The sequence below is a fragment of the Lutjanus erythropterus genome, chromosome 24 (genome assembly GCF_056507025.1).
Source record: "Lutjanus erythropterus isolate fLutEry1 chromosome 24, fLutEry1.hap2, whole genome shotgun sequence".
NCBI lineage: Eukaryota > Metazoa > Chordata > Actinopteri > Lutjaniformes > Lutjanidae > Lutjanus > Lutjanus erythropterus.
Genome location: NC_139340.1, coordinates 8,196,790 through 8,209,844, shown reverse-complemented (window position 1 = coordinate 8,209,844; position 13,055 = coordinate 8,196,790). Strand labels below are relative to the sequence as shown.

The following is a 13,055-nucleotide window of genomic DNA, read 5'->3' as shown; positions in this document are numbered from 1 at the left end:
GAAGCAACAAAAATAATTATAATAATAAATATGTATAAGTGAAAAATGACTAAATTGTCTTACTCATAAATGTGTTGGACTGGTTTTTGTGGTGTGTTGATCTCTTCAGAGTTCCTGTGTGACAAACAGAAGAAGTGAATAAAAGTCAGTGATCAACAAACATTCATTAATTATTAATTTGTGAGTTTTGTCTGAAACGATCTGAATTAATCATTATCATTTTAACTGTCATAACAAGACAGATGTAGAGTTGAAAGCTAAAAATTACCTGTTCCTGTATTTTTGTATAAGTAGGACTGTGATGATGATTACTGCAATGCAAAAAGCAACAGAGACACCAACAGTGATCCAAATCACATCTGTGAGAAAACAGGAAAATTAGTTACATGAAACATTTAACATTGACAAAGAAACTACAAATCAAATGGTTATATTGACTTTAGAACAAATAAAGGAGAACTTACTGAAATCACTGATATCAGACCAAGAATCCTCATGAAAATCTGAAAATTAAAAAAAGGAATGAGCTATGAAATATTTATCAATCTTTAAATCTGTCTAGCTAAGTGAGCTCGGTAAAGTTGGAAAGATATTCACAGATTCAGACTTCCAGCATAAGTAACTCATTAGTGATACGTTGTCAAAACATAAATAAGGCCTCTTTCCCATCGTTTTAAGGAAGACAATGTGCTACAAGCCCAGTTTTATCAAAAGTAGCTGTCTTTCAAGCTGCAGAAATAACATTGGTGTCTATGAAACGCCGGCTGTGAGACGAGTGGATAGGGACCGTCTGCAAATTGCAAAACCGCTACAGCAGCGAAGAGAAACACTACACAGATATTCAATAACTTCACTCTTAGACAATGTAGTGTCACCAAAATCACTGCAGCCATCAACTGGCCCCTGCTTATCATACTACAACACTTGGTTTGATATTAAAAGCATTTTTTCAGAATTTTAAGAAATTTTATTAATAATAAAATTTAATAACTTCTCTTTTATGTACTGTAGTGTCACCAAAATCACTGCAGCCATCAACTGGATGCTGCTGATCATACTACAACTCTTGGTTTGATATTTAAAAAAAAAATAATCATAATAATAAAAAAAAATAATCATAATCTTCTCCTTCATGGTGATATGAAGGTTATGCAGACTGAAAAGATCTGAGGTAGAGCTTAATTGAAAGGTGTTCCTGATTGGCTAGTGGCTTCATCACACTTTTGTATCCTTGTGTGATTGGTTTAAACAGAGTGTCCTTGAGGCAGCAATGACATCATCTTTTTCACTTACGAAAAAATATTTTATATCAAACCAAGAGTTGTAGTATGATAAGCAGCAGCCAGTTGATGGCTGTAGTGATTTTGGTGACACTACATTGTCTAAGAGTGAAGTTATTGAATATCTGTGTAGTGTTTCTCTTCGCTGCTGTAGCGGTTTTGCAATTTGCAGACGGTCCCTATCCACTCGTCTCACAGCCGGCTGCTCATAGACACCAATGTTATTTCTGCAGCTTGAAAGACAGCTACTTTTGATAAAACTGGGCTTGTAGCACATTGTCTACCTTACAACGATGGGAAAGAGGCCTCGTTTATGTTTTGACAACGTATCACTAATGAGTTATTGATGCCGGAAGTCCGAATCTGTGAATATCTTTCCAACTTTACCGAATTTAAACAGCTTTTCTCACCATCAGCAGACGTCTGTTTGACCTCAGGGATCATCATAAATCTCTCTATCTGAGGACCAGAGAAAACTCGCACTGTACATCCAACCTGTGTGCTGTTGTCATGGAAACCAGGCAGCACAGCTGTAGTGATGACAGTGACTGTACCGTTGGTGTTGGTGACACTGACAGAGCTGTAGTTAGACAAGTGGACATTGTGTTTCAGGACACATAATGTTACAGTGGGAGGAGGTCGACCTGTGGCCGAGCAGGACACAACTGTCTCTTCAGGAGAGTTTGATTCTGTCACATTTAGAGCAGGTTCATGCAGCTCTGCAGAGAAAACACAGTGAAAATATCACATTAATCAATTAGTTACTGAAACTTGCAGTGGGATTCATTAAAATACATAAATGTTCTTACCATAGAGTCTGAGGCAGGTTTTACCGATGAGAGCACCATCAGGGTAGGTGTTAAACAGACACTGATAGCAGCCTTCATCCTTCTCCGTCACATTCATGATGACTATGGAGCTGCTCTGCAGTCCAGCATCTTCAAACTTCACTTTATCTCTGAAGTCAGGATTCACTCTTTCACCAAACTGTTTGGTGTAAGCAGCAAGATCCTTCTGTTCCTCATATTTTCTCCACGTGACTTGATGAACATCTTTCAGTTCAGTCAGCTGACAGCTGAGCAGAGCTTCATCTGCTGCTGCTGCTGCCATCACAGTCTGCTGTGTTTGTATCAGAGCTGTCAGACCTGCAGGAAATACCAACATCAACACACACAAGTTCAACTAACTTACAGAGTCAGACTGTTGAGGAATTTTCTTCATGCAATGTGATATTAATCTAAAATTAACCATTAACCAATGCAAAAGTATTAAACTACAATAAAAACTTTCAAGAGTCCCACAGCTGTACTTTCACTTTAACAAAACGAATTAAACAGACGTACATGAGATTGTCGTATCGTGTCTTACTTACCTTTATGAAAAACTCCAAATGCACAAATGAAATGCATAAATACACGGTGTGCCATCCTTGTATTCTTGCTGCAGACTATATCGACTATATCGAACCACCGCAATTTAAAGCCATTGACAGCCCGCCGTCCTCGGCTTTACTGTTATGCGATTGGCTAGTCCCGCCTTACTGTGACGTGTTGCCAAGTTCTACCTTTCTGTGATTGGTTATCCTGCAAAACAAAACTATATGTTATGACAGGAAGCCGTTTCTAACGAACTGAAAGCTACTTTAATCATAAATCATGATGTTTTGTTTTAGATACAAATAGTTTAAATTCTGGTTACATCAGACTAACCCTGATAATTCATTTTTAATATGATGAAGATCAGATCAGATGTTATGAATCATAATGCAATGATTTCTTTTCCTTGTCTTTGTATTGTATTGAAGATCTTTAATGTTCAAACTGATAAACTTTATTTTTTGCCAGTATACAGTCTGACTACACACAGAGACAACAAAAGACTGGGAAAGTGTAATGTTCAAGAAACACCTGTGTGGATCATTCAACAGGTAAATAATTTAATTGGTGACAGCAGCATGACTGGATATGAAAGGTGCATCCTTGAAAACTGCACTGATGGAAATACATCAACTTGTCATAAACAGCATGATGGTTTGATAGTTCAAGTATTGCTTTTTCATAAATTGATCAAACACCACAGTGTCTTCTCACAGGCTGATAACTTGCTATAAAATCTTCAAATATATTGTGAAGGTTTTAAGGAAAATTAGTAAAGTAATATTTACCTGATTTTACTGAAAAAATGCAAATATGTCTTTGGAACTATTTGGACTTTTAGAAATGTGGATTTAGAAAACTGGCATCTTCTTTGCAAAATAAATGTACAAAAAAATAAACACATACATCAAACTCCAGCTACATTCTACATGAAGCTCATGAAGCCCTTTCCAGATATATAAAGTGCCAAGTTTCAAAATGTTCAGTGAAACTTTTGGATACAAAACCCTTATTTTGTTAAATGTCTCTTTACCAAAGTAATGACATACAGGCTTTATATTCAATGCTGACAATTATATCCTTAAATTATAATTTAGTTCATTAGATGACACAAACAAGAATATTAATTTGAATTTGCTCTGACACTTTAATATTAACATTTCATGATCATTATATGAAAGAAGGATCAGTACATTTATATATTTACATTTTAAGATGCAAAAAGTTCTCAACAAAGATATAAAGACACACAACAGAAATGCATCATCCAGAGGACAGTAAAAAAGGAGTTCTACACAATACACAATTACACAATACTTGGCAAATGTTGGTTAAATTCACAAGAAACAGAAAAGTGAAAGAACATTTGATATATCAAATCTTTTGGGGAGTCACTTTATCTGTTTTTCACAGGAGATGTCCGATGCCTCACCTGCTCGTTCTCTTGTTGGATTAAAGGTGTTTTGGTCCTTCAGATAAAAACAATACATTTAATTAGTTTAATGCAACAAAAAATAAATATGTACAAGTGAAAAATGACTAAATTGTCTTACTCATAAACAGGTTGGACTGGTTTTTGTGGTGTGTTGATCTCTTCAGAGTTCCTGTGTGACAAACAGAAGAAGTGAATAAAAGTCAGTGATCAACAAACATTCATTAATTATTAATTTGTGAGTTTTGTCTGAAATGATCTGAATCAATCATTATCATTATAACTGTCATAACAAGACAGACGTAGAGTTGAAAGCTAAAAAATTACCTGTTCCTGTATTTTTGTATAAGTAGGACTGTGATGATGATTACTGCAATGCAAAAAGCAACAGAGACACCCACAGTGATCCAAATCACATCTGTGAGAAAACAGGAAAATTAGTTACATGAAACATTTAACATTGACAAAGAAACTACAAATCAAATGGATATATTGACTTTAGAACAATTAAAGGACAACTTACTGAAACCACTGATATCAGACCAAGAATTCTCATGAAAATCTGAAAATAAAAACAAAGGAATGAGCTATAAAATATTTATCAGTCTATAAATCTGTGTCTTTGAAAGTGTTTCTCACCATCAGCAGACGTCTGTTTGACCTCAGGGATCATCATAAATCTCTCTATCTGAGGACCAGAGAAAACTCGCGCTGCACATCCAACCTGTGTGCTGTTGTCATGGAAACCAGACAGCACAGCTGTAGTGATGACAGTGACTGTACCGTTGGTGTTGGTGACACTGACAGAGCTGTAGTTAGACAAGTGGACGTTGTGTTTCAGGACATGTAATGTTACAGTGGGAGGAGGTCGACCTGTGGCCGAGCAGGACACAACTGTCTCTTCAGGAGAGTTTGATTCTGTCACATGTAGAACAGGTTCATGCAGCTCTGCAGAGAAAACACAATTTAAAACATCACATTAGTTAATTTAGTGACTTAAAACTTCCAGTAGGATTAATTGAAATGCATAAATGTTCTTACCATAGACTTTGAGGCAGGTTTTACCGATGAGAGCACCATCAGGGTAGGCGTTAAACAGACACTGATAGCAGCCTTCATCCTTCTCCGACACATTCATGATGACTATGGAGCTGCTCTGCAGTCCAGCATCTTTAAACTTCACTTTATCTCTGAAGTCAGGATTCACTCTTTCACCAAAGTGTTTGGTGTAAGAAGCAAGATCCTTCTGTCCTCCAGATTTCCTCCATGTGACTTGAAGAACATCTTTCAGTTCAGTCAGCTGACAGCTGAGCAGAGCTTCATCTCCTGCTGCTGCTGCCATCACAGTCTGCTGTGTTTGTATCAGAGCTGTCAGACCTGCAGGAGAGGACAGCTCACATTGTAGTTGGTACAGTATTTACAAGACAACAAATACACAGTAGACCCCCGTCATGTATGACTCTCGGAATAATTTGATTTAGCCGTTTTTTAACATTTATACTTAACTTAAAAACTTAAAAACAACGTATCAGAGCTGTCAGACCTGCAGGAAACACCAACATCAACACACACACGTTCAACTAACTTACAGAGTCGGACTGTTGAGGCATTTTCTTCATGCGATGTGATATTAATCTAAAATTAACCATTAACCAATGCAAAAGTATTAAACTACAATAAAAACTTTCAGGAGTCCCACAGCTGTACTTTCACTTTAACAAAATGAATTAAACAGACGTACATGCGATTGTCGTATCGTGTCTTACTTACCTTTATGAAAAACTCCAAATGCACAAATGAAATGCAAAAATGCACGGTAGGACATCCTTGCTGCAGACTATATCGACTGTTTTAACTGCCACAACTCCATTGACAGCCCGCCATCCTGGGCTTTACTGTTATGCGATTGGCTAGTCCCGCCTTACTGTGACGTGTTTCCTTGTTATGACAGGAAGCCGTTTCTAACGAACTGAAAGCTACTTTAATCATAAATCATGAGATTTTGTTTTAGATACAAAAAGTTGACATTTGTGACAGGAAATTTGGGGGTTACACCAGACTAACCCTGATAATTCATTTTTAATATGATGAAGATCAGATCAGATGTTATGAATCATATAATGCAATGATTTCTTTTCCTTTTCTTTGTACTGTATTGAAGATCTTTAATGTTCAAACTGATAAACTTTATTTTTTGCCAGTATACAGTCTGACTACACACAGAGACAACAAAAGACTGGGAAAGTGTAATGTTCAAGAAACACCTGTGTGGATCATTCAACAGGTAAATAATTTAATTGGTGACAGCAGCATGACTGGATATGAAAGGTGCATCCCTGAAAGTCTCACTCGTTCATCAGCAAGGAAAAACTTTGTGAAAAACTGTGTTGGTCAGCGATTTAAGTTTCTACAATATATAAATCTATTATATTAAAAGATTCAGACAATCCAGAGAAATTTCTGCACAGAAAGGGCAGAGTTGAAAACCAGCATTTGAATACCTGTGACCTTTGACCCCTGAGGCAGCAAAACCAATATGATTCAAAAAGACATGACTACATGTGCTTGGGAACACTTTGGAAAAACATTTTCAGTAAACAGTTTGCTGCTGCGTCTATAAAGGTCACTGGTGAAAACTAGCTGTGCACACAGGACAAAGAAAATACAGTGGAAAATAATTTTTTTCACATTAAAGTATAACCGACCAGTGTTGATATCCTTATGTCCTCTGATGTCTCAACACTTCCACAGTCGATATGAAAAGAGAGACATCTAGTGGCCATATCGTGCAATTACATCTGAAATCTGTAGTAAAAGTTTCACAGTTGGGAATAAATTACATCTAAACATGTAAAATATGTTCTATTGTTGTTGTCTTTATAATTAGAAGACATAGTAGTCAGTCTGATTCTGAAGGTTTTTCGGGATTGTTGTGACCTAAAATCTAGTGGCCATGTTGTGCACCTGCTGCTAAAACCTGCAGCACACATTCACTGCACTGATGGAAATATATCAACTTGTCATAAACAGCATGATGGTTTGATAGTTCAAGTATTGCTTTTTCATAAGTCAATCAAACACCACAGTGTCTTCACAGGCTGATAACTTGCTATAAAATCTTCAAATATATTGTGAAGGTTTTAAGGAAAATTAGTAAAGTAATATTTACCCGATTTTACTGAAAAAATGCAAATATGTCTTCGGAACTATTTGGACTTTTAGAAATGTGGATTTAGAAAACTGGCATCTTTTTTGCAAAATCAATCTACAAAAAAAAACAAACAAAATAAACACATAAGTCAAATTACAGCTACATTCTACATGAAGCTCATGAAGCCCTTTCCAGATATATAAAGTGCCAAGTTTCAAAATGTTCAGTGAAACTTTTGGATACAAAACCCTTATTTTGTTAAATGTCCCTTTACCAAAGTAATGACATACAGACTTTATATTCAATGCTGACAATTATATCCTTAAACCATAATTTAGTTAATTAGATGACACAAACAAGAATATAAATTTGAATTTGAAATTTAATTAATTTAATATTAACATTTCATGATCATTATATAAAAGAAGGATCTGTACATATATATACATTGCATTTTAAAATGAAAAAAAGTTCTCAACAAAGATATAAAGACACACAACAGAAATGCATCATCCAGAGGACAGTAAAAAAATAAGTTCTACACAATACACAATTACACAATACTTGGTAAATGTTGGTTAAATTCACAAGAAACAGAAAAGTGAAATAACAAGGGGTAAGAACATCATTACATTTGACATATATATATACATATATATATGTACAATTTAATTTCACTTCTTTCACAGTGTAGAATAATTTGGAAGTTACCAGAACAAGGAGACCACTTGGATGATTTATGACAAGACTGAAGTTTGTTTGATCTTGTGGAATACATTTAAATTTATTGCAGGTACTTCTTCTTCTCTCTTTTTAAACTCTATTACATGTTTTCATTGTTAGTATACAAATGCTTATATATGCATAGGTATTTGTTCTTCTTTTTGTTAATGCATTTGTCTAAAGTGAAGAGAGGGAAGGGTTTAGGAAAAAGTTACATGCTGTTGCTTATGTAGCACACTTCCTGAATGCATCATGTGAAAACAATGATCATACTGTTTATTAGGAAAAAAAAAAAGAAAAGAAAAAAGTAATAAGTCCACATATGGAGGAGGTGGGTGGCTGGATAGGTCGAAACAAAAAGTCAACAGCACTTTAAATTTTAAGCTGCATAACATTATGTAACACACTTATTTTAAGCCGAATCACAACCTTTTCTTAAAACTTACCAAGTAGTTTATTTGTGTTACCATGACAACTAAGGACCCATTATTGAGTACAAGGAACTTTCATATGTTATTGATTTTGGAATCCCCTGTGGACAGTGGTTTCATTTGTGTTAAACACTGATGTATAGAGATGTCCCCCCTGTCCTCTGATTGGCTGAGGGTGTCACAGTTCTGCAGGCCCAGTTTCCCTCCACTCCCCCCTGCCTCTGCTCCACTCTACCTGCCAGCCACTCCCACCTCATCAGCCCAACTCCACTCACCTGCAGCTCATCCCCAATCAGCCCAGTATATAAGCCTCTCCAGCACTCTCACTTGTTGCCAGATTCTTCTACTGTGTCCATGCAAGACTTTCCAGCACTCCTGCCCTGCCTGATCTCCCATTGCCTGCCCTGCCTGTCTCTGACTCTCCTGTTTAGCCTGTGCTTCATTAAAGATCATTATCAATTATCCCAGTGGTTCTGTGTGCTGCACTTGGGTCCAAAGTACACCCATAATAGTGGGAAAATCCCCCTCTCCTCTGATTGGCTGCTGTATTTAATTAGTATTTTTGAATGAAAAAGGGCCCAAACCACCATTGTCTACATCAAGCTCTCTTATAGCTGTATATTATTTTATTTTCACTTCCTGGTTGATCTCTGGTCCATCTTATCAGATGCTCTATAATTAAGTGTTCAGTCCTGGTTGGCTGGAAGGAAACATGTCTCATCAGTGTTGTTTCCACGTGTAGTTCAGTCTGATGAGCTGAGTGTTAAACAGCTCCATGTTGCTCTCTGTGTTTTAGAGGTTCAATAAAAATATATGATCAGATTTGTGTCCACTAATTATAAGTTAGACAGAAAAATCATTTGTCTTATAATAAATTGCAGAGTACATTATAAATAAATAGTGGTGTGATTTGCACAAAGGAAAATGACTATGTGAAAGAAAGTTACACTTTACAACAGTATGTGTGTAGAGAAAAAACTTAATTAGCCTTAGATACCCCTTATCCCATCCAAACACACTAATCTTGGCAGAATTATAGGCCTGAGTATAGGAGAATGGAGTAACATGAGCCAGTTTTTACATTTTATGATTTTACTGGAAAAAAAACCCTATGTAAAACAAACTATGTTATTATTATGGTTTTAGATAAATGTTGACTAAATTAAATTTTATTTTTGTCTTGCTATGTCTTTTATATCGATTTTTGTCTTGTTCCTTTTTTCTTCTTATGTCTTGTTCTGTATTTTACATTGATTTTTGTCTTGTTACTTTTTTCTTGTTATGTCTTTATGGCTTTTGTTATGGCATTTTGTCTTTGTCTGTTAAAAAAAAGACAGTGAACCACTGACAGTGACACACCTTGTCTTGACTAATTTTACTAATGAAAGTTTTTTCATGTCAACAGCCATTTTTATTCAACATTTACTTGAATACTGTACTTAAGTACATTTTTTGAGTATCTGTACTTTACTTGAGTATTTGTTTTTTTTTGGAAACTTATGACTTTCACTCCACTACATTTCAAAGACAAATATTGTACTTTTGACTCCACTACATTTCTAGGAAGGTTGTTACTTTTAGACTAAGCTTTGAAGTCAGCTGTTGGTGTTTTTCTTTTCTAAAATGCAACTGGTCACATGCTGTGTTCCTCACAGAAGGAAACCAATCACAGTAGCTCCTCTCAAATGGGACTGATATAAAAGTGGAAATACGTCCAGGCGCTCTCTGTAACAAGAACAAGCAATCTCTCCCTCTTTCATTCAAACAAAAAGCAGTAATGGTGACGGCAGGAGAAAGACAAAATGAAATCTCAAGATGTTATTATAATTATTAATTATTCCAGGTAGCTTTTAAAGTTAGATTGTTTTTATAAGGGTGAAAAATACAGCATAATTCATGTATATATTGCCTCTGAAGACAGAAAGAAATCTCAGTTATTTAAATTTTTGATTGTATTTCTATGCTGAAGTTTTTATAGGTGTTTCTATAGACTTTGTGTAGCAGAGAGGTTCTACAAGCAGGTCAGTGCATCATTAGATGGTTTCAGAGAGTTACAAGCTTCTGTTAATGCATCATGAAAACAATACAGCATGTATTGATATTAGAAAATGTACTTTGTAATTTGTACTTTTGAATACTTAAGTATTTTTAAAAACATGTACTTGTGAATACTTAAGTATTTTTAAAAGCAAGTACTCTAATACTTTAACTTGAGTAAAGTTTTGACTGAGCAACTTTCACTTGTAGTTGAGTAATATTTGACCAGGAGTATCTGTACTTTGACTCAAGTACTGGGGTTGAGTACTTTGTCCACCACTGCTCAAGCCTTGAACAGCTGTGGACATTTCCTTCATTGAGGACACGTATCACGAACTTTATTTGTAGTTATTTTTTTTCACACCCCCTGTGTACATAACTGCCACATCTATCTGCAATGACCTCTCTGTACCACACGGGGGAGACACTGCTCATCCTGAAACCATATCTCAGATTCATCAAAGCTCAACACATCAAATAATAATAGTAATAACAATAAAACTATATAATTAACACGTATGATATTTTGTTTGTATCATATTTGATATGTTAGGAATTTATTTATTTTATGTTAGGAATTTGATTAATCATAAGAGCTTTTATCATATACCATAGGCCATAGCCATTTCTGTGTGTGTGTGTGTGTGTGTGTGTGTGTGTGTGTGTGTGTGTGTGTGTGTGTGAAAATCTATTTAAACAATTATTAGCAAGTGCTCAATGGATAATAATTGTTTGCATCACAAAGTGATTCCATTGAGAGCAGGTTGCATGTATAAAATTAAATAGAATAAAGAGTCACAGATCTTATATTTTATATTTTATCGACCTGCTGTATCAAGTAATGATCCCTTGTTCTACCTGTGATACCTGTCGACTTACAGAAGAAAAAAAGTGTAGAAATTATGATTTTGCTTCATGAAACCGTACTGTAAACCACGTGGTATAGTCCAAGTCCCTCCCCTCCTCTACAAATGTAGTTGGAAGCTTCCGCTTCCGGTTTGGCAGTCGGCCTAACAACAGGTGGTGCACATGGCACCAGGTCAGGTCAGTGTATCGTTTGTTCATTGGATTTTCCTTTCAGAAACGCTGTTAAAAACAAAAAACAGAGGTTATTTGATTATTCTTTTAAAATGCAAACATTAAAATGTTAATACGAGGCATTTGTCTTTGTCGTGGTCCAAAAGAGACGAGGTAATTTAATTCATTTTCTATGAATGGGAGCTGGCCATCCGGGTACTTTGCTGCTACATCATGCCCCCTTTTAGGTGGAAACATGCACTGTGATTGGACTGGCGGCTAATGCAAAATGTATACAGATTCAAAGCATAGAATACGAAAACTAAACTAACTAAGAGCCAAACTCCTCTGGCCAGTCAGTATCTTCACTATTTTGCTGTTTTGGTACTGTCGCACCAAACCCCATTCTAAAAGCAGGTGTTTTATAGTAGAGCCGTACTTTTTGACAGTCAAAACTTTATTTATAACATCACCAAGACTCTTTTCTGATATACTTTGATCTACAGACACAATCGGCACACGTGTCATTAACTCAGCAAACAACATTAATTATTTGTGATGAATTGTTTGACACAAACACAAACTCACTAGTCGCTTTCACAGTGTTTTCGCCCAAAGGGGGCGTGGTCGTGGCACGTGACGTATGGCTGCTCTCATTCATTTCGTATAGACCAAGAACAATAAAATAACTAGAACATAGAAAGGAAAAGTCTGACCAAGGTGCTTTTTAACTACTTGATTTGTGACTGAAATTAGTTTCACAAATGAGAAAACATTTTCATGATGCTTGAAGGTTTTTAAGAGTAAGATTTTAAGGATTACTTGCCAGAAGAAAATAAATATAGGAATTGAGGCTTTCAGACTATATTAATTGAGATTCATTCATTCTAAAAATAATAAATGTAAGAAAATGAAAACTGTTTTTTAAATAATATGTGATGTTTATGTCGCAAAAATAGCATAAATATATGCAATAAAATAATAAGAAATAGTTATTTTTCCATAGATTAACATTTTATAGCAAGAATTTAAAATTCTGACAAATCTTTCAATCTTTGAAGACTGGAAAAGATTGTATGATCATTGCGAGGAATTTTATTATGGCTAATGTCATAAATTATAAATATAATAATAATAATACAAATAACATGTAAAAAATTAATAAATAAGACAATATTTGCTTGTAAATGTTATTATAGAATAGAAACAGCAAATAATTAGAATAATTTTCAGTGTGAAATACAGCTCATCAGCTATTATTAAAGTTTTTTTTTTTCTTCAATCAATCTAAATTAACCTTATTTGACAGCCTCAATTCCTCGACCTGTTTTCTTCTGGTAAATAATCTCATGAACCTAAAACCTAACGTTTAACATAATGAATTGATCATGCAGTTTTTCTCTTTAGATCAGTCATTTTGCTGACAAATGAAGTAGAGAACTTTTATTTTCAAGGCAGCACAGTGGATAAATAAGTGACAGAGCGCAACATTATTCATCATTATAATTAGATGCAAGCCCACAGATACCATTTACATCATATTTGATAGATCAGTATGATCAGTACTTTTCTAAACAACCATGTCTTCTGCCCTCTGGTGGACTATCA

General features: G+C 35.2%; 1 protein-coding gene across 2 annotated transcripts in view; it reads right to left on the bottom strand.

Annotated features, from left to right (window-relative positions):
• Positions 1 to 13,055, bottom strand: part of LOC146304650 (nectin-1-like) — a 47,166-nt gene that overhangs the window by 2,978 nt on the left and 31,133 nt on the right. Inside the window, exons 4-5 of one of the 2 annotated variants that reach the window (XM_084713378.1) lie at positions 4,728 to 5,036; positions 4,553 to 4,650 (exon numbers count right to left, since the gene is read on the bottom strand). In XM_084713378.1, coding sequence (XP_084569504.1) covers positions 4,568 to 4,650; positions 4,728 to 5,036 — 392 coding nt within the window. In that variant the 3' untranslated portion in view covers positions 4,553 to 4,567. Of the gene's footprint in view, positions 1 to 1,690; positions 2,000 to 4,552; positions 4,651 to 4,727; positions 5,037 to 13,055 lie in introns of those variants that run through there. The other variant, XM_084713377.1, reaches the window with a different exon arrangement.